Here is a 23,151-nt window from a genome sequence, read left to right as displayed (position 1 = left end):
ACTTTCATGATAACAGATGGGGCCAAATCCTGTTGTCTTTACTCAGCAAAAAAAAAAAAAAAAAAGAGATTCACTTTGGGGGAAAAAGCCTACATATTGGCTCTTAGCTCCATAACCTGAAATAAGTGGTGTATTGTCTGTCTAAAGTTCACTATATGACTATAAGAACTGGTACTTCCACAAATACTATGTCACAAAAAGACTAACTCTGAAAGAAGTTAACTTAAAAACTTAAAATATGTGAAAACATATGGAAAAGCATAATGGGAAAACGTGTTTACCTCTTCTTTTTTTATATGGTTAACACTCATAAAGCACTGAAGCAACAAATCTTTTACTTCGTAACTCTCCTCAAGGTCATAATCAAAACACAGTAACATCTGGTGTAGATGCCATAGACGAACTATATCTGCACCCTAAAAAAAGAAAGAAACACGGCTATGCTGTAGTGAAAGTAAACCCAATTACATTTTTAGATTTTGCTGTCTAAGAGCTCTCCTGCCAACCACATTTCAGTTTCAGGACCTGAACCAGTCCCGTACCATATAGGCAGTGGTACTTTTTCAGACTGCATAAAACATTAATTTCCTTGATATAGTGGAAATGGAAACAGATTGAAACAACATGCATGACCACAGAAAAAAGACTTGCAGTGAATCTGAGAGTCCAAGAGGAAGCCAAGGAAAAGAAACCGAAGATCACTAGGATAAGGGGAAGAAACAAGACAATGTTGCAGAGGTGGGATGAACCATGACAGAAGCAATTAGAATGATGGAGATGACAAAAATGAAAATGACTGTAGAGGAAACAATTTCTTGGGTACTGACACAGATGTGCACAGTGCTTTACAAAACACAGTTCAGACAAAAATCGTCCGAGAAAATTAAATCGAAATCAAACTGAAATAAAACAAGCAATTAAAAATGAGACGTAAGGATGGGAGCTAAGAATTATAGTTCATCAGCAATGGAAAGCTGAGCAAAAGGAGTGGACATGCCTCTGGAGCACACTGGGTGTGGAACTGCAGTTATGTCTCTGCCTCAGTTTCCCCTACTTGCCTTTCAATAAATTCAATGAGACTTGTATACAGCGAATAATGCCCCTTCTGGGGTCTAGTTTATTTAATCAACTGCCAAACATGGTATGTAAACAAGCCTTCTCCCTCAGCTGTAACTCCCCTGGCTTCTCCACTGCCTAGTCTCTCCCCTGATGACTCAGGGCATCTCCTCGGCCTTCCTGTCCAGAGAGCTTTGTAATCTCTCCTCTGGAAATCTGTGTTCTGGGGTAGTTCCTCTCTCCAGAAGCTTCCTCTGTATTCTGGCTCTTCATAAAGCCCAGGTGTTCCTCTACTAATTAACTAACACCCAGCTACTGAAAGACACCATAATAGAGGTTCAACTTAAATGTATACCCCAAATTTAAAAAAAAAATTGTAAGAAAACCAAAAAAGTGCCACCGTGGCTAAAAAACAAAGTGAAAGCAGCAGCGAGAGGCAAAAAGGCATCCTTTAAAAAGTGGAAGTTAAATCCCAGTGAGGAAAATAGAAAGCAGCATAAACTCTGGCAAATTAAATGTAAAAATATAATTAGAAGGCCAAAGATTCAAAAAGGAATAGCAAAAAATGCGTTAAGTACATCAGAAGCAGGAAGCCTTCTAAACAACCAGTGGGGCCATTGAACGATCGAGATGCTAATGGAGCACTCAAGGATGATAAGGCCATTGTGGAGAAACTAAATGAATTCTTCGCATTGGTCTTCACGGCTGAGGATGTGAGGGAGATTCCTAAACCTGAGGCATTGTTTTTCAGTGACAAATCTAAGGAACAGTCCCAGATTGAGGTGTAATTAGAGGAGGTTTTGGAACAAATTGATACACTAAATAGTAATAAGTCACCAGGACCAGATGGTATTCACCCAAGAGTTCTGAAGAAACTAAAATGTGAAATTGCAGAACTACTAACTGTAGTCTGTAACCTATCATTTAAATCAGCTTGTGTACCAAATGACTGGAGGATAGCTAACGTGATGCCAATTTTTAAAAAGGGCTCCAGACGTGATCCGGGTAATTACAGGCCTGTAAGCCTGACTTCAGTACCGGTGTTGGATCATATTAAAGAAGTTCTGTATTAAAATCACAAATGAGTTTGATTCCCCCTAGTTTAAATTCCAGGGTATTACTAATTAAGAGGTCTCTTGGTTTTTGGTACTGTTTCTCTCCCTCTCTGTGTGAAACCTGCAAGCTGCTAATTGTGTTAGTACATTCTAAGACAGAGTCTGTTCTCAAAGCAATTCTTTGTAACAACTACTACTCACACAGAGAGAGACTCAAAGCAATACTCTGTAACAACAGAAACAGCACCCAGAGACTCCCCGCCCTTTCGTTGTACTCATCTTGCTTTGTTAACAATTGTGATTAAAATAGGAGATAGAGGATGTATGTGGATGGATGCTTGGTATGGATAATAACTGAATGATCAAGGAGGTGCCAGCCTAAGAATCCAGTGTCCATTGGCTGAAGAAGGCGTCAAGTGGAAATAACCAGAGGACCCCCGGAGGGCAGACGGGAATCCACCCAACAGCCTCAAGGATGGGAGAACCAAAGAACAAGATAACATCTGGCAGCATGGAGCCGTCAGGAATGTGCTATCTGCTGACTGATTCAGCAACAGCATGATGAAGCAATTCCCATAGACTGGCATTGGAAGAAATTCCTATAAAAATGGACTCTAGAAAGTGAGAACTTTGGGGTCTGATTCTGCAAACCAACTTCCAGGAGCGTCAGATGAGCATCTGACAAGGCCCTGCTCCCTCCTCATGTCCACGCCACCTGGCCAGTGGCTTGGCATGAGCAACTCTAAGGCTGGTAACTATGATAACAACCTTGCAGAACCTGTGTGTGTGTGTGTGTGTGAATAAATATGAAATTGAATGGAATGTATAGCTATAACTAACTGCTTACTATGATTCTTTCTGTATTCACAATAAATGTAGCATTTTGCCTTTTCCCCTTTAATAAGATCCTGCTCGTTTTTATTTTATTGGTATAACACCGGGCAAACTGGTTGAAACTATAGTAAAGAACAAAATTGTCAGACACATAGATGAACATAATTTGCTGGGTCAACATGGTTTTTGTAAAGGAAAATCATGCTTCACCAATCTACTAGAATTCTTTGACAGGGTCAATAAGCATGTGGACAAGGGGGATCCAGTGGACATAGCGTACTTAGATTTTCAGAAAGCCTTCGACAAGGTCCCTCACCAAAGGCCCTTGAGCAAAGTAAGCAGTCATAGCATAAGAGGGAAGGTCCTCTCAAGGATTGGTAACTGGTTAAAAGTTAGGAAATAAATGTTAGGAATAAATGGTCAGTTTTCAGAAAGGACAGAGGTAAATAGTGGTGTCCCCCAAGAGTCTGTACTGGGACAAGTCTTATTCAACATATTCATAAATGGTCTGGAAAAAAGGGTAAACACTAAGGTGTCAAAATTTGCAGATGATAACTATCTTGAGTGCTTTTGTAAGACCCAGGCAGACAATAAAGAGCTCCAAAAGGTTCTCTGAAAACTGGGTGACTGGGCAACAAAATGGTAGATGAAATTCAATGTTGATAAATGCAAATTAATGTGCACTGGAAAGAATAATCCTAACTATACATATAAAATTAGCTGTTATCACTCAAGAAAGATCTTGGAGTCATTGTGGATAGCTCTCTGAAAACATCCACTCAATGTGCAGCAGCAGTCAAAAAAGCAAACAGAATGTTGGGAATCTTTAAGAAAGGGATACATAAGACGACAGAAAATATCTTGCCTCTATATAAATCCATGGTACGCCCACATCTTGAATACTGTGTGCAGATGTGGCCACCCCATCTCCAAAGATATATTAGAATTGGAAAAGGTTCAGAAAAGGGCAACAAAAATGATTAGGGGTATGGAATGGCCACCATATGAGGAGAGATTAATAAGACTGGGACTTTTCAGCTTGGAAAAGAAATGACTAAGGGAGGATACGATAGAGGTCTAAAAATCATGACTGGTGTGGAGAAAGTAAATAAGGAAATGTTATTTATGCCTTCTCATAACACAGGAACTAGGGGTCACCAAATGAAATTAATAGACAGCAGGTTTAACACAAATAAAAGGAAGAATTTTTTCCACACAACGCACAGTCAACCTGTGGAACTCCTTGCCAGAGAATGTTGTGAAGGCCAAACCTATAACAGGGTTCAAAAAAGAACTAGATAAATTCATGGAGAATAGGTCCATCAATGGCTATTAGCCAAGATGGACAGGGGTGCTCCCTAGCCTCTGTTTGCCAGAAGCTGGGAATGGGCAACTGGGGATGGATCACTTGATTATTACGTTTCATTCCTTCTGGGGCACCTGGCATTAGCCACTTTCGGAAGACGGGATACTGGGCTAGATGGACCTTTGGTCTGACCCGTATGGCCATTCTTATCCCATTACCAATCCACAGGTGGATCTAGATTGGTTTACTCTCCTTAGCCGAGCCTGGGTGCCTGACCCCTCCGAGGGCCAGCCCCTGTGACATCACATAATAAAGGCTGATCTAGCATGAGGCTGAATTAAAAAAGGATAATTTCTGAAAAGTGCTGAGCACATGTACTCTGAAAAATAAAGCCCTTTTCAGGTTATTCAGGAACGACACCGCAAAATTGAGTCACCCGAAATCATTAGCCACTCTACAAATATTGACTATTAACTTTCTGGGGGAAGGGGAGAAAGTGAGAGGAAAGGTTGCAGAACAAGTGGCTAACTTATCACGTGATATCATTTTCAAAAGGATTCAAGTTTTAAATTCATTCTACACCGGATTATAACAATTTAAAAACACAAATTGCAAGACAGGTATCCATTGGAGACCCTTTAGATCCAATCAGCCTTAAACATATGTTGGATAAATTATATTAGAGGCCTTTATGACTGAGACGACCAATTAGCTCAAATAAAATGAAGGATATTTTAGATACATATGAACTCTGGATATTCAATAATAATTATAAAGCTATCCACGTAGCTTCAACATACCAAACCAGTTTTGCTCTTCAGACTTTTTCTTAGCAGCATAATAAAAGCTGTTTTCCCCAGTTGTTCTTTTCCTTCCAGTCCTTTCTCCCACCACATACCACATAATTGCTGGATGGCACCCTGCAGGACTTTTTCAGATTCAGATAATGCATAAAAAATACCTACAACGAGTGCAAAGCAATTATTTACTGCAAGTATAATCAAACTCCTGTGGCACAACAGCCTATTAGCAAGTTGAATCTGTCTCATGATGCCTACCTCAAAGTTCTGTTCTTCCTACGTTTGTGCCCACAATACCAATCACTAACAGAAAAATAAGTTGTTTGGGTTTACATAAATGGTTCTATTAAGCTCTAAGCTCTTTGTCAGAGTATACTGGGTCAGCAATAATTCAATTAATAAGATTCACCCATTTTAATAGTGACAGAGAGATAAAGGTACTTACCTACCTCACCTGGGGTAGTTAGTTATGTTTGTACAGGATTTGGGGGATGAAGATGCACAGCTTAGCCTTGGACACATCTCTAAATTATAACCCCCCACCCCTTTTATTTTTCCAGCACATAGATAGAATTCTAGATGCCCTACACTTGAAAAAAATCAATCTCATAGACAGAATTTAAAATCAAACACTCAGTATACTTAGCGCTATATTAGCTTACACAAATGCACTAGAAAACCACAAATCATCAGCAGATGAACACATAATTAAGCTGGTGATAAATTTATTTTCAGATGGTACCTTGATTCTTGACCAGAGTGTCATTGGAGCAACAGTTATATCTATGTGAACATACTGATACTTCTTAAATAGTTGAGGCACAATTACACTGACTTTCATCTCGCCTTCCATCTTCCTTTGACAACTGTCCCATAGAATGTTGGACATGAATATTTGAAAAATGTATTTAAACTGATAGTTTACTTGTTTTTTAGGGACAGGAGAGTCAACCAACACGATGTAAAAAAAGAATGACATAAAACTGTTTTTCTTATGGGATGGATTGTAAACTTATTTTTTGGAGGAAATAAGGAATCCAAATTAGGATATGCAACCCCCTGCCTGCCATCCTTCACAGTAAGCTGTCATAGTAAATAAGGCCTGCAGGCCAAAATATTAGTGTCTCTGGTACCAAAGTTCACCCTTTTATTCAAACCACAACAAAAACAAGACAACTCAACCATTAGCAGCAGAACAGTGTACTAAAGTGCTGCCGAAAATCAGCATACTATATAACATTCCACATTAAGAAAAATACCCACCATTTAATATTAGAGCACATTCTAGAAGAGCTTTGTAGTTTATATTTTCATCTACTACAGGTATCGAAGCAGTAACTACAGTTGTCACCCCTTGGATCACAGCTGTCATTTGTTTCTGAAAGTTAAAAAACAATTCATCTTAAGTAAACTGAAAAATAGTTTTCTTTATAATAACTCGAAAGGCTTCAAAATAGGCTATAATTCTGAAAAAAATAAAGTCTCAGAAAATAAGCATTAGCTACAGAAAATGAGCGTGCATGGCCCAAACAATGTTCTGGACACATATCCACTTGCTTCGTTCAATGTTAGATGGAAACTATCAAGTCAATTATGGCACAACATTCATATCTGCAAAAACCAAAGTTTTTACAAAATTTAAATTCAAACAAAAGGCTTTTGATTTTTATTATCTAATTCCTAATTTAATTACTAATACAGAATTTTTGTTTCTATTTAAGCCACGAGCCTGGTTTGTAATCCGAACTTCGCAGCATATCCCCATTTGAGAGATAAGAAATTATATCTACTTAGCAGGGTTGTTTTGTGGATTAATGCATTTGTAATTTTAAATTGTTTAAATCCTCAGCTGCAATGTGCTATATAAGGTAAAGCATTATTGTGTTAGTACAGCGGTTCTCCAACTTTTATAATTTGTGGACCATTACATCACAGTCTTGCTCCCACCAACACAAGTGCTCTACTACACCGACATAATAACTCCACCTCCACAAGAGGCGTAAGGCTTATGTCCGTGTAGTTAGGGTGATGCAGCGTCAGTGTAGACACAGAGTTAACCAATAGTCAATGTAAGTGTCATTCTTGTCAATTTCACGGCTCCATATCGGAGATATGAAATTGACAAGAAAAGCTGGCAGTCTTCCTGCTGTGAACACTGAATTTGTAAAAGACTGAACTTGTAATAACATTTGATCAATTAATACACGGTTAGCATCACTTAAGTATACCCCAGAAACAGTCAAAACTCCAGATTATAAAGAGAGCAGGAAAAGATTAAAGAGCGTTAACTCTGAAAAACCCCAACTTGTTTTTTGGAAGTTCTACAAACCAATTCTGTGCCATCTCTAAGTAGATACATCTGCTGGTAGAAGATCCTAATTCAAAGTACTCAGAATCTTGAATAGCACACTGGAAGATTTTGTATTTTTATTTTACCATTTTGGGACTTTCCTCTATTTCCATATCATCATCACTTTCATCTTCAATCCTCTGCCATCCTTCCACTGGGTTCTCTACCAAAATTTGTGTTAATAGATGCGTCAGCCTCTCCCATAATACTTCCTTCTGTTTTCTTGGTAATTCCTGAAGCAATTCATTCAGATCAAATGGATCAAATGGATCTTTCTGTAAAGTGTTCAGAAAACATTACATGGCACAAAATAACAAATTTATTCTGTGTCAGTGTAGTGGTTTACATTGATACAGTCACACTGCAATAAAATAAATGCTTATTTTAAACAAATCTTTCATACTATACCTAGTAATAAAGGGAAAATTACTTGCTTGAAATTCTGCTTATTTGATGACATCAATTTGAAGGATTCCTACTTCTAAGTCTTAACTCCTTATCAAAAAACAAAGAGAACTTCCTTAATGCAAAGTCTTTTAATCTTTGAGGGCAACAGTAAGTGGGATCAATCATAAATAAAGCTAAGTTTTTGTCACGGATATTTTTAGTAAAAGTCAGGGACAGGTCATGGGAAATAAAAATTCATGGCAGTCTGCGACCTGTCCCTGACAAAAAATATCCCTGACAAAAGGGATAGGTAGGTTCAGCACCCACTGCTGCTGGGGCTCCCGGGTCTCACACCGATGCAGTGCGTGGGAGCTCCGAGGTCCCTCTTCCTCGGGGCTGGGCTGCTGCAGGGTCCCCCAGCCGCCCGCCACTGGGCAGCTGCGCGGGATCCCACCGGCTGCCCACCATGGCTGGGCAGCTGCACAGGGTCCCCCCACCAGGTTGGGGGCTAGGAGCTCCAAAGGCAAAGCTGGCTGGGAGCTCCAGCCCCAGGGCAGAAAATGTCAAGGAGGTCAATGGAAGTCATGGATTCCGTGACTTCCATGACATAATCGTAGCCTTAATCATGAACCAGGTTCCCCACTGACCATCAAACAATACCACCTGCTGAGTATAAATGCTCCAAATGTTCCTATCACGTCCTTCTTGACTTACAGCTAGAGGGAATTTCACCATTCTTCCATTACAAAATTAGAATCCAGAAGTAAGAATCCTGCACTGATGGTATTTTTAGATAAACGTTTGTGATAACATTCAAAAGAACAGGTTTCAGAGTATCAGCCATGTTAGTCTGTATCTGCAAAAAGAAAAGGAGTACTTGTGGCACCTTAGAGATTAACATTTATTTGAGGATAAGCTTTCGTGAGCTACAGCATGCACCCGATGAATTGAGCTGTAGCTCACGAAAGCTTATGCTCAAATAAATTTGTTAATCTCTAAGGTGTCACAGGTTTCAGAGTAACAGCCATGTTAGTCTGTATTCGTAAAAAGAAAAGGGGTATTTGTGGCACCTTAGAGACTAACCAATTTATTTGAGCATAAGGTTTCGTGAGCTACTTCATCGGATGCATACTGTGGAAAATATAGTGGGGAGATTTTATATATACAGAGAACATGAAACAATGGGTGTTACCATACAGACTGTAACAAAGTGATCAGGAAAGGTGAGCTATTACCAGCAGGAGGGCAGGGAGGGGGGAACCTTTTGTAGTGATAATCAAGGTGGGCCATTTCCAGCCGTTTACGAGAACAGTAGGAGGGAAAATAAACAAGGGGAAATAGTTTTACTTTGTGAAATGACCCATCCACTCCCAGTCTTTATTCAAGCCTAAGTTAATTGTATCCAGTTTGCAAATTAATTCCAATTCAGCAGTCTCTTGCTGGAGTCTGTTTCTGAAGTTTTTTTGTTGAAGAATTGCCACTTTTAGGTCTCAAAAACATGGTAACACCCATTGTTTCATGTTCTCTGTGTATATAAAATCTCCCCACTATATTTTCCACTGTATGCATCCGATGAAGTGAGCTGTAGCTCACGAAAGCTTATGCTCTAATAAATTTGTTAGTCTCTAAGGTGCCACAAGTACTCCATCTCATCATGATGTCCTAACAAAATATCAACTGAGCGATCTGTTGACAAAATTCCTTTCCTCCTCACTGCCCTCAACTCAAACAGGATTTGTTAGCTTCTAAATGCAGGCTAACCAAAATTATCCTGACATAAGGTGTATATCCCAGCTTCAAAAAAAAAAAAAAAAAAAAAAAAGGGGGTGGGGGCATATAATGGTCACTCTCAAAGACCTAACTTTCACACACGCATACACGCATCATAAAGTTCTTAGATGACCCTCAGTAACAGTCATCCATGTGGGAACTGAATTCACCCAGAACAATTAGCGTGACACTGAGCCAGCAAGGGTTAAGCAACCAGCAGGCTTTAACAACCCTAAAGGACATATTAGAAGAGTGCTGAAATGGCAAAACAGGACTATTCCTTGTAGATAGTTAGCAAAACCATGTTAAGTAGATTAAAGTGCCTGTATTGTTAGAAGATCAAAAGTAGATAATAATTGTATTTGTCTGTGTTTACTTAGATCCTGTTAGAAGTTTAACAATGTGATAGAATTAGGTTGTAGATGCTAAACTTCTGTTCCTGTCTATAATGTTTCATTACTATATTCTATTGATTCAGAGATCAAAATGAGATATTAATATTTAGACGGAATTTCTGGTGTAATAATATTGTCTTCATTTCTCTTTGAAATTTGTAGTAAACTACCCATGAATGGTTTGATTTGCTTTATGCTAAGCAACTCAATTACCAGTGAATGAACATATTTTAAGAGTGACCAAGTTGTATATAAGACACCAGCGTTTTATAAAACATACATACATACAATATAGTTTCTTGGTATTATGTCTGCAATAAATCAGGTTTCATTTTTGAGTCAGGGTTAAAACAAGCACATTTTCAAAGTAGTGTGAATACAGAACTGTCCAATTCTTTATTAATGGAAATCACATGGTTAAATCTTCATTTGCCATTTTGACAGCCTACTCCTGATTAAGTTATTTGGCAATTAAGCTTCTCAGTTGAAGACAGTGATTTATGGGTATTTGCCATTTGTAATACTTAACTCTAAAGTCTATTTAATAGTTCATATGTATATAATTTGATGAAATTATACTTTGTTTCAGGATCTCTTTATGGAGCTCAGGAATTTATATCTGGCATGGGATCGCAGACAGCTCATATTTCAATTTCACCTGTGGGACAGACTTATATGGAAGGCTCTTATAACAGCATATTAGTGAAACTGAGTAGAACGCAGTCTAAGCTTCACTGAGAAACACAAGTATCCGGTTGCAAACTATGCAAATAAACATGCTTAAGTCAGTTTCATTGAGATCCCGTAACAGCACATGCTGTATCTTAGCAGATAAAAGATAGAATGAATAGAGGACGTACAAAAGATGATGGGAAGCAAAAAAATACCAGAAGGAGAGATGAGAAGACAAAATATCTCTAAAAAGTGGGGGAATGGAGAGAAAATAAATAAAAACAAATTAATTTTAGTATACTGGATTGGTAACCAGAAAAACTCAGTAGTCTAAGTTGACAATGCACTTTAAGTACTAATTTTTAAATTAATATTTACCACAATAATTATTCTAAACATGGTTGCAGTTACTAACATGGAAGATTTAAAAAAAAAAAAAAACTAAGTATTGATAGGTGGGAGGATTTTACTACTATTATCCATATTTATCATGGATTACTTACATGAAGCTGCAAATAATGCACAAACTCTTCAACAGTATCTGTAGATACAACTTGTAGAAATGCTTCACGTCTTGTCATGATTTATTTTTCCAAAGGTCCTTAATTTGTGAAGCTAGGAGAAAAAAGTCAGTTATTAAAAAAATACCTTTTTTCAATCAGTATATAGTGTAATTTTTCAGATGAAGAGGCATTATGGGTACAAGAGTAAGATTAATAAATTTCTCATCCAAATCATACTTCATAAGAAACAGACCACATCATTTACTACCCCAAAAAGCATGTTCACAGATAGCTTTACTAGCTAGTTTTCTGGTTAATAATGACATCAACCTTCAGAATCTGTACTTTAAATAAAAAACAAAAATGCTTTAGTAGGAAAGAGATCTTTTTAAAGAAAGTTTAGAAGAACTTAGGTTTTTTTTAAACGAGGATCATTACTTTTTCCACCAAACTCTCTTTTTAGCTAATAACTTAGCATCCCAGACAGCAATATTTACTTACACAAAGCCACAAACAGTGGCAGTTCAAGTTTTCTCAGTGCTGCCTCACCAAATTTTTCAACTTTGACCTAAGGAGCAAGACCTAGACCAGCAAGAGCTAAGTAGTGCCCAGTTAACCCACAGTTTATACTACAAGATATACTTACTAGTCCTGTTGCCGGCCTTTGATAGGAATGCCCGATTTCTAACAGCTTTTATTGGTATGATGGGAGAGAAAAAACAAACAGTTCTCTAAATATATTAAGCCTAGCTCTTGACTACACTTCTCACTAGTGTGTTACCCAAGGATCTCTTTGCTGAAGCCCCACACATTCATCTTTCATATCCACCTCTGATTACTCTGCTGGATATATGCCATCATGTGCCAGCAATGCCCCTCTGCCATGTACATTGGCCAAACCAGACAGTCTCTACGCAGAAGAATAATGGACACAAATCTGACAACAGGAATCCCGGTCGGAGAACACTTCAACATCTCTGGCCACTCAGTAACAGACTTAAAGATAGCAATTTTGCAACAGAAAAGCTTCAAAAACAGACTCCAACAAGAAACTGCTGAGCTTGAATTAATATGCAAACTAGATACCATTAACTTGAGTTTGAATAGAGACTGGGAGTGGCTGGGTCATTACAGGTTTCAGAGTAACAGCCGTGTTAGTCTGTATTCGCAAAAAGAAAAGGAGTCCTTGTGGCACCTTAGAGACTAACCAATTTATTTGAGCATGAGCTTTCGTGAGCTACAGCTCACTTCATCAGATACTGATGATGTATCTGATGAAGTGAGCTGTAGCTCACGAAAGCTCATGCTCAAATAAATTGGTTAGTCTCTAAGGTGCCACAAGGACTCCTTTTCTTTTTGGGTCATTACACACATTGAATCTATTTCCACATGATAAGTATCCTCACACCTTCTTGTCAACTGTCTAAATGGGCCATCTTGATTATCACTACAAAAGTTTTTTTCCTCCTGCTGATAATAGCCCAACTTAATTAGTTTAATTAGCCTCTTACAGTTGATGTGGCTACTTCCACCTTTTCATGTTCTCTTATGTATGTGTGTATCTCTCTCTCTCTATATATATCTATTTCTATCTATCTTCTTAGTATATGTTCCATTCTATGCATCCGATGAAGTGGGCTGTAGCGCACGAAAGCTTATGCTCAAATAAATTTGTTAGTCTTGAAAGTGCCACAAGTACTCCTGTTCTTTCTTCTGAATAGTAATCCTCAAATTTTTCAGGCATTAAAAATAATCAAAACCTTTGGATCAGCTGAATAATTGACATTTGCTTCCAGCCTTAAAAACAGGGTAAAAATTTATTACTGATATTTATAACGTCCCTCAACCAGTTCAAACCTGTTTTTGCAAGGTATATTTTTGAAGTTTTGGAGATTTTCTATAGATCTTACCCCAGCAGTAAAACAGTTCACTTTACAAAGCCAAAATATTTGAGTGACACTGCAAGGGAGAAACAATTTTAGATCTCCACAAAAATGTGAGATCTAATGCGGGGAGGGAGCAGAGGAAAGTACTTGTGAATTTTAACAAAATTCCTCACATTTATATTAATTTGCTGACTGAGCTGGCTACATCGCAGAAGTATTACATTATCCGCTCCAGAGATGACGTATGTTAAATGCCATGGACATATCTGTATTACAAACTTTGGATGATACAAGTTACATGGGCATACAGCTGTCAAAGTTCGTATTTCTTTCATTTGTGTGTATACTTGGCTGCTTGTGTGGGGCTGTACATACTTACTAAAAGTGCATGAAATAATCAGTTTAATTCACCAACTACAGGTAATCCCTTGTTTAAAAAAAAAATCTTTTAGTTGTAAATGTGAAACATGTTTTATAAAGGAAGTGTATGTAGCCAAAATATTTAATTTAAATGTCCTGTTTAATAACAATAATTTTTTATACACTGTTGTATGTTTAAGTTCCGTTACCATCCTAATACAGTTTGATACAAATCATGAACAAAAAGTTAATAAATAAGCACTATGGCATTGACCATTTTCTAACAAATTAAAGGTACACAATTAAGAATCTGAATATATTAAGCTATATAATTGCTTAAATAAATGTATACAGTTACAGTGTATCCTCCTAGGCAGCAAAAAAGATGCACCAAATCTAGTGTAAAAGCTCTATGTAACTCTAAATCAACATATTTTAATGCTTGTCAACCAATGAGCACCTTTCCTTAGAAAGAAAAGGAGAACTTGTGGCACCTTAGAGACTAACCAATTTATTTGAGCATAAGCTTTCGTGAGCTACAGCTCACTTCATCGGATGCATACTGTGGAAAATACAGAAGATGTTTTTATACACACAAACCATGAAAAAATGGGTGTTTATCACTACAAAAGGTTTTCTCCCCCCCCCCCCACTCTCCTGCTGGTAATAGCTTATCTAAAGTGATCATTCTCCTTACAATGTGTATGATAATCAAGGTGGGCCATTTCTAGCACAAATCCAGGGTTTAACAAGAACGTCTGAGGAACGGGGGGGTGGGGGGGTGGGGGAGGGAAGGAATAAGCAAGGGGAAATAGGTTACTTTTTATAATGACTCAACCATTCCCTAAGAGACTGGGAATGGTTGAGTCATTATAAAAAGTAACCTATTTCCCCTTGCTTATTCCTTCCCTCCCCCCCCCCCCCCCCCCCCGTTCCTCAGACGTTCTTGTTAAACCCTGGATTTGTGCTAGAAATGGCCCACCTTGATTATCATACACATTGTAAGGAGAATGATCACTTTAGATAAGCTATTACCAGCAGGAGAGTGGGGGGGGGGGGGAAAACCTTTTGTAGTGATAAACACCCATTTTTTCATGGTTTGTGTGTATAAAAACATCTTCTGTATTTTCCACAGTATGCATCCGATGAAGTGAGCTGTAGCTCACGAAAGCTTATGCTCAAATAAATTGGTTAGTCTCTAAGGTGCCACAAGTTCTCCTTTTCTTTTTGCGAATACAGACTAAACACGGCTGTTACTCTGAAACCTTTCCTTAGAAAATAACTGAAGTACAAATAGAAAAGTTGATTAAAAACAATGATTTAAACTGAGGCTTTCCACTTGGTGATTTAAATTGCTGATTTAAAATCAATTCACCCTGCAACAGGCAATGCAATATAAACTATAAACAAAAATTAATGGAATGGAACTTTGAAATTGGAAAGGCAGCAAACATTTGTCCATTTTAGTGCACCAGTCTAATCTGCTGGAGCTACACATACACCAGTCATGCTTCTCACAGGTCAGTATGTGATATTCTGGTTTTCCTTGCTGTCCCCACACGTGGGGTAAGGATATAACCTGTGATGCCAGGTGAAACGTTGTGGGGGGTGGCGATATAAGGAGCTGCTACCATGGAGTTTTCCAAGCAGAGGGGAGTCTGAGATTTTTGGACCTGTAGGTCAACCAGGATCTGCAGCATTTCGGTTTGCTGCCTGAGAAGACCCATTATGCCATAGTCTCTCTCGCTCTCCTTTTTCCGCTGGAATTCTGGGCCTCTCCCCTCTTCGCTCTTTCCTTCTCCATGCCACCTGCAACAATGGCCCTCAAGGCCCTGGCTTGCAGCATCTCACTGCACGTCCTCCTTAGTCCTCTCCCTTTCTCCTCCTCCTCAGGGTCAAGGTGTTCTGAAGGTATGGAGAATGTCACAATGCCAACTGCTGACAGATGCATCATTGTATTTACAGTCACAATGGAAAGGGAGAGATAAGTTTCAAAACTCTTTTCCCTTATTCCCATAAAAACTTTTCAGATGACATCTTATTGACACTTCAGCTTTGGAGTGCCTCTGTGCATTGCTACTCTCCAGCCCCAGCCAGCTGCAAGTGAAAGTGTGTTGGGGGGAGGAACTTCAGCTGCGAGAAACAATAACTTTTTTGTCCATATTCCACTGGTATGAGTATAGGGAAGTGGCATTGAATACTAGCACTGTTTTCCACAGATGGTGATGGTTTTAGCTGCTATCTCATTCCTGAGGGTAACAAAGGCACAAACAGCACAGCTGCTACTGGCATACTGAAGCCACCCAGGCCCCACCGTGTTGCTAGCCTGTTTACTGCAAGGATGCCAGCCAAACTCATCACAGACCAAAGTGGGAAAGCATCCCACCCCAGAGGAAGAAATAAGGCAGCCATCCCTAGAAACCTTCAAGAGACGATTGCTGAATTTCTCCATGAAATTTTCACCAAGATCTTTCAGGATAATATGAGACGTCCCTATGTACATAGGCAAACTGCTCCCACTGGGTTCCCCGCCAACCCAACAGGGGAATGAAAAGCAGTTGTCAACTCTACCTATTTGTTGTAGCACTAACTCAACTCATATGAGTAAAACAATGAGAAGTTGATACTGGTGTCATGTTAACTTGTGGGTGGGATGGGCACTGCATGATCTTTAAATTCAAAGATTGTAAGGAAAAATGTATGCACACGCTTACCAGAGATCCCTTCCCCTGGCTCCTCCATGCTTGGCTGGCAGGACTGGCTAGACTATGGTGGAGTCTCTAACAGGTCCTTGCTCATGGCACAGCTAGAACAGCCTCCCTTCAACTTCCCCTCAGCAGAGATCTGTCACAGATCAGAGATCTGTTCACAGCAGAGATCTGTCTCAGGCTCCTCACAGGTATCCAAATTGATCTGTGGGGTGCTGATGGGGTCTCCACCAAATATGGCATGCAGCTCATTGTAGAAGTGGCAGATCTCTGACTCAGGATCAGATTTATTGTTGTGCTCCCTGGCATTGTGGTATAACTGGTGTAGGTCCTTTGCTTTCACGTGACACTGCTGCTGATCCCTGTCATACCCCTGTGCAATCTGTTCATAGATGTCCATGTTTCCTCAGCTGGTCTGTAGCTGTCCTTGCACAGCTGCTTCTCCCCACAAAGAGAATTCAATACCTCCTGTCTACTCCAGGCAGGAGCGCATCTAGTGCGTGGAGCTGGCATGTTCAGTTGAGCAGCTGCACACAACAAGGATGAGCTGCTAGATGTGCTCTCCAAGCTGGTCAGTCAGGAAAAGGCATTTCAAAAATACACAGGCAGGGAGGGGAGGTGATGCTTCCGGTCTCCGTGACCCTGGGCTGCACAATTCACAATTGACCAGACCAATCACTGTCACAGGAAATGGGGCATTGTGGGACAGCTGTTGGTGGACCATTAGGGTCAACACAGGTCACACAGTTTCTACACTAGCACTGCATCGACTTCAGTAGATCAACCACAGCTCCACATCGCTATGGGGAAGCGGTTTACTACATAGCCATAATGGAAATTTTGTCTCTTGCAGACAAGTGCAAGTCTGGACACATGCACTAATAGCTTAGCACAAAAGTTTTAGGCGTAGATCAGGACTTGGTCAAGGAAATCTTTGTGCCCTGTCCAAGGAAGATTCAACTCAGCACTAAAGCAGAGCTAAAGATCTCTTCTAGATCCTTTTTGAACTGGTTGAATTTTTTAAAATACTTTTGTTTTGTCTTTGTGCAATTTACAGTAAGATGTTAAGCAATAAGAAGCAAGAAATACCCACACTAATGTCTTAAGTGAAACTTAAATCAGCAAGAGGATTTCTGTACCATCTAAGCTAGAATCCAGTAAAAACTAACAAGAGAGAATGAGGAGAATGGTGTGAACTGATTTTGTTTTAAGTATCTAGATAAAAGATTAACTTCACAAAATTTTGAACTTTTGAACAAAGAATAGAACTTCATCCTGTGGTTACTAACAATCAGAACTAGTTTGATTCACACTTTTCTGCTAGATCATAAAAAAAAAAAAATTGGTGGTGCACCTGAGGTATAATACTGCCTGTATCACCTAGCAAGAAAATTTAAACAAGAATCCAGCATTTAGTGGAGATGGTCATGTGACTATAGATTCAGATACTGAGGGTAACATCCATAATTAGCTTTGCACTCTCTGCTTATTTCTGAAGCTCATTAGAGGTTAATTGTTTGTGGCAAAAAAATAATAATTTTGGAAGCTGTAATAAGTTTAAAATGGGGTGCAGAGTTGAGTGTCAAAGTGCCTTTTCAGTAAGAACAAGACACATTTCCCACTTTTCATGTCTACCTCTTTACATTGTAATTCTCCCTTTTACATAACTACCTACAAGATTCAGCTCCCTTCTGCCACCATCAATAATGCTTATACTTGAGGCATGTTATTGTCATTAAGGATATTTACCTACCTATCCCACTTTATTCTCCTCTACATAATTTCCAAATATTTATTGCAAATCTTCCATCAACTTTGGTGGCTGAAACATCAAACTTTCTGATACTTTTTTCTCCTGTTTTTTCTGTATCAGTAGTTTGTGGTATTTTTTTAATTAGCTCCTCCCTTTTATGTTTTTAATTTAGAAATAGTAAGTGGGTACAAAGGGGTAACAATGTATATAGCAAGGTAATGAGCAAAGGCCTATGGCTATAAAACTCAAGCTGTAACAATAAAATCATATGCCAGTGCAGGAAGTGTGAGAGAAAAAGTGAGGTGGAAATTAAACAGGAAGTTGACATTTCAGTTGCTAATCATACATAAGCCAGTTTTTACTTAATAAGTGATAACACAAATAATGTGTTGTAATGGTGTAATTGAAGTATATTCCATTTACAAAGCCCTTCATCAAAAGAACTTGTAGAAACGGTAGAGAAGAAAAAAGTCTTATTTTATTCTCTAGCCCTGTCCCCAAGGCCCAGTGTAGCATGATTGGTACTTGCAGCATACCTATGGGTTTTGCCCAGTTAATGGTACAGGTCCTGTGGGTGACGATTTCACAGTCTGGAATATTTCAATGGTATGAATCCCCTCCCCTGGTTTTTCTGTTTTTAATGTCGCCCGACTGCTCGGTGAGATTCAACAGCCTGGGAATTTGAGAGGCAGGTCGCTTCAGGAAGGAGCCAGGCCAAGTCTGCTAGCTGGGGCAGAGCAACGCTGCCCCTAGGGGCACCTCTTCTCTGAGGCGCAGGAGCCCAGCGGGAGGACTGGGGAAACAGACACCCGATGATACGGATACCCGCCACCGCGAACCGGGCTAGCACCGCCACCCCGCGCGCGCGCGCGCGCTCCCTCCCTCCCCACCCAGGCAGCCCGCCCAGCATCCCACCGCTCCCGGCCGCCTGCAGCCCCGCACTCTCTCACACAGCCGTGACAAAACCAACCTCCCCCTGCCCAGGCTCCTCGGCCAGCCCTGACACTGACAGGCAGCAGCACCATTCCTCAGCCGGCCCCCAGCGTCAGCCCAGCACCCAGAAACCCCAGACTCACATCGGCCCGAGCCACTCTGCGCTCGCTCTCCCCGTTTCGAATTCTCCCGCGGCGCGGCGGCCGTTAACCGCCAACGCCCCTTACGCAAGCGCCGCTACACAGCCGTGCGCGAGGGGAAGTGCGAGCGCGCACCCGTCGCCTCTACGTCCACCCACTCGACTCTGTCTGCACCACAAAGGGCGTGACGTGCGCGCGCGAGCACTGCGGCCGTTGAAGGGAGGAGCTGGCCGGTTAGGGGTTGCCGCCGCTCAAGGTGGGAGGGGATACGTCTGCCCTCCAGTTCCTGCGCTCGCCAGCCGGTTGGCGGAGTTTGCGCTTCAGCAAGGCCGCTTGGAGGCGAGCAATGTCCCTTTGGACTCAAGCAGCTCCCCGCGTTCCCCCACGCACTTTCCATCTCCGCCCCGCAGCGGGTCATGGGCACACACACCCAGGCACAGATTTCACGGCCTGACCTCGGCTCCCCATGATGTCAGGAAGCCGCCTCTGAGGCAGAGGATCCCAGCGTTCAGGCTGTTGCCGCCCAACGGCGAACTATTAAACAGTCGCTCAGCCCCAGCCCAAATCAGCTGGCAGGGCCAGCCGCTGCTGTCTGATCGCAGCATAGATGTTCCCTAAGAGTCCATCTCCTGCTGCATGTCAATAGGATGCATGCAGGAAATGCTGTGGCCTATGGGGCTCCAGCCGCAGAGCTGTGACAGCGGCAGTTTCATATCACTTGCTGAATGGGACAGGTCAATGCCCTTACACATTGGGGTTCTGTAATCTGTACAGGGGGCAGGCCTCAAAAATCACAAGATTGGCTTCAAAATCAGGAGAATTTTTTTTTACATAACAATTTTGGGGTTCTTTTAATTTACCTTGGGTTTCAGAGCCTGCTGACAGCCGAGGAGCGCTTGCATCATGGCTTTAAGCTTTTTCTTCTGCAACCACAAGGCCTTACGTTTTAAGAACAGCAGCTGCTGAGCTGTCTGGGAGTTGAGGCTTTAAGTGAAATGTCAAATATCATGAGACAAAAACATGAGAGTTGGCACTGCCTGGAGTCTTTACACGTTTGTCCTTTGCTTCTTGAAACAGAGGGGCTTCCTTACTATACATCCTCTCCAGCTGAAAATAGAGCGGCAAGTGCTGGGGGTTGCCCCTGCCTCTGGAATTAATTTATAACCTAAACCACAAAGAGGCAGTGGAGAACATGGTTTTGAATTCTCTGGAGAAGAATGTTGCTGCAGCCATCACTGATGTGCAGCCACCTCTGTAAAGGATACAGAATACAGTCCCTTGAAAGGCCATACCACAGTGATTTGCAAGTTAATATATAAGACAATGGGACAGGAGGTTTTGATTCTATTCCTGGTCTTGCCACTTGCCTAGGCAAGTCCCATTTCTCTGTGTCTCAGGCTGTTCTACACTATAAAGTTAGGTGAATGTCATCATCGGCAATCCCTCAATTCAAGGATGATCTCTACCACAGATTTACATATGGGTCCTGAGATGACTCAGGGGTCCAATCCTGGAATCACAGATCTGCCTGCAGTAGGTAGAGACATTTCCTGGTGGGTCAGCTGCCTGCTCAGAGAAAGTTCTTTTTCCTTCCTTCTCCCTCTCATTTCAGCTTTGAGGGCAAGACGCTTCTCCTCGAAGCGAGCTACTGTCTGATGGAGATGTGGCACCATTGTGGTCAATTGGTTGCTTGCTCTTGCCAGCTTGTGATGTCAATATCAGTTGTCTTGAGATACACTTTCAGTGTGTCTTTGTAGCGTTTCCTCTGACCACCATAGGATATTTGACCATGGGTGAGCTGAGAGTAGAGGACTGGTTTTCGAAGGTGAGAGTGTGGCTTCCACACAATGTCCGGCCCAGCTAAGTTGGTGCATGAGGATGATTGCTTCAATGCTGGTGACATTGGCTTCAGTGTCCTGGATGCTGGCATTAGTACAGTGATCTTTCCATTTGATGCAAAGTACCTTCCAGAGACTTCCTTGGTGGTACCTCTCCAGACTCTTGAGGTTCTGTCAATAGGTCACCCAGGTTTCGCATTCATAAAGGAGTGTAGGAATAACAGTTGCCTTCTAGACCTGCATCTTGGTATCCTGCTGTTGGTCATGGTCTGTGAAAATGCGTCAGAGCAATTTCCCAAAGGATGCACTTGCACACTGGGTCCTGTGCTGGATCTCACCGTTGATTTTTGCATTTTGAGAAAGGTGGCTACCCGGATAACAGAAGTGCTCGCTCGACTGTCTCCAAAGTCTGTCTCTTGATGGTGATTTGTGGTGAGTCATGTGCAAGACCTAAAGCAGGCTGATGGAGCACTTTAGTCTTTTCAATATTGGGAAGACATAGGTGAATGTAAACTGCCTTGAGTCGACCTAGTTGTGCATGTGTTTACACTTAAATTTGTCTCCCACTGATGTAAGTGCCCCATTATGCTGACATAGTAACACCAGCTCCCTGAGCAGCGTTGAGTCATGATCGATGTACAGAGGTTGACATAGCACAAGCTTAGACACTGCATTTACCTGTGTTGATCCTAACAGTCCTTCAGCAGCTGTCCCACACCACCTGACACTGACTGCTTTGTTCACAATTGTTAACTCCAATGCCCACGGGTCATGTAGACTGGAAGCCCCCTCCTTTAACACCCCTTCAAATTTTTAAATGCCTTTTCTTGGTTGTCCAGCTTGGTGAGCACACCTATCTGCTCTCAGTTGTAGTGCACAACTGACCAGCTGACTGTGTGGACTACACACTCCAGATGTGCTCCTGCCTGAAAGTAGACAGGAGATATTGGATCACCTGGGACTTGGGGGAGAAAAGGCTATACAGCCACAGCTCTGAACCAGCCATAGAAACCTTGACATCTATGGGAAGATTGCTCAGTGGATGCAGGAGAAGGGGTGCAAAGAGGTGTTACCCGGGATTCTTTCAACCCAAAGCTTTTGGTAACTTTGACTCTGTGCGAGGTGGTGTCAGGAAATAAATCAGGGGAGACACGGCTGTCCGACCGATAGATGGCTGGCACAAACAGGACAACACAAGAGTGCTTTCACTTAAAGATAAACTTTACTTAGTCTCAAGCACTTATACACACGTCCGCAAGAGGTTAGTAAAACACCCCCAACCCTTGATAACTACCAAAGATGAGTGTGGCTCTCAAGTGGCACAGCGGCAGCCCGTTGCCGCTGGGAAACACAAGATGCATCCAGAGAGAGAGAGAGTCCAGTCCTGAAGAGTCCCCCTACCTCAAACTTTTCCCCCTTATTTATACATGAGTAATAGAATGACATGTCCCTTAAAGCAAACTTGTTAAGTAAGCTGTTTCAATTGTCAAGCGAGAGGTTCCTTCTGATTATCGATTAACCAGTTGTGGGTTTTTCCAGAGTTTGTAGCCTTGAGGCCCCAATAGACATTCCTGGGGCACATCCTGCTCTTCTAAGATGCATGTATCAGCAACTTCAACACAATTCTTATCAGGAAGGACGTGGGGTCAAGCTGCCTTTCTGTGGCACCCAACCCCCCTGCCCCTCCCCTCCTGCCTTGGTTAAGCAAAGCCTGCTGACTTGGCTAATTTACAGCCTGCTGACTTGGCTGCTTTTAGCAATAAGCCATAGTGGTTTCAGGCACTTTACTGGTTTGCCAAAGTCTCCCCGTACAGAGGGACCAAGAGCAGTGCCACATGTCAGTCAAGGAACTGTGGCATGCATACAAGAAGGCTGTCAAGGTTCCTCCCCCACTCTGAACTCTAGGGTACAGATGTGGGGACCTGCATGAAAACCTCCTAAGCTTACTTTTACCAGCTTAGGTTAAAACTTCCCCAAGGTATAAATTAATTTTATCCTTTGTCCTTAGAATAACCACTGCCACCACCAAACTCTAACTGGGTTTACTGGGAAATGTAGTTTAGACATGTCTTTCCCCCCAAAATCCTCCCAACCCTTGCACCCCACTTCCTGGGAAAGGTTTGGTAAAAATCCTCACCAATTTCCATAGGTGACCACAGACCCAAACCCTTGGATCTGAGAACAATGAAAAAGCATTCAGTTTTCTTACAAGAAGACTTTTAATAGAAATAGAAGTAGATAGAAGTAAAGAAATCCCCTCTGTAAAATCAGGATGGTAGATACCTTACAGGGTAATTAGATTCAAAACATAGAGAATCCCTCTAGGCAAAACCTTAAGTTACAGAAAAGAAACACAGACAGAAGTAGTCATTCTATTCAGCATAATTCTTTTCTCAGCCATTTAA

General features: G+C 41.3%; 1 protein-coding gene across 1 annotated transcript in view; it reads right to left on the bottom strand.

Moving 5' to 3' along the window:
• NCAPG2 (non-SMC condensin II complex subunit G2) overlaps positions 1 to 18,949 on the bottom strand; it is a 116,242-nt gene extending 97,293 nt beyond the window's left edge. Inside the window, exons 1-6 of the mRNA XM_077808360.1 lie at positions 18,912 to 18,949; positions 11,129 to 11,240; positions 7,488 to 7,676; positions 6,315 to 6,429; positions 5,052 to 5,212; positions 282 to 416 (exon numbers count right to left, since the gene is read on the bottom strand). Of these exons, the coding sequence (XP_077664486.1) occupies positions 282 to 416; positions 5,052 to 5,212; positions 6,315 to 6,429; positions 7,488 to 7,676; positions 11,129 to 11,206 (678 nt within the window). The 5' untranslated portion in view covers positions 11,207 to 11,240; positions 18,912 to 18,949. The remainder of the gene's footprint in view (positions 1 to 281; positions 417 to 5,051; positions 5,213 to 6,314; positions 6,430 to 7,487; positions 7,677 to 11,128; positions 11,241 to 18,911) is intronic.
• Between the last annotated feature and the right edge of the window lie 4,202 nt (positions 18,950 to 23,151).

The sequence above is a fragment of the Eretmochelys imbricata genome, chromosome 2, assembly GCF_965152235.1.
Source record: "Eretmochelys imbricata isolate rEreImb1 chromosome 2, rEreImb1.hap1, whole genome shotgun sequence".
In the NCBI taxonomy this organism is placed as follows: Eukaryota; Metazoa; Chordata; order Testudines; family Cheloniidae; genus Eretmochelys; species Eretmochelys imbricata.
This window is presented reverse-complemented; position numbering and strand designations above follow the sequence as displayed.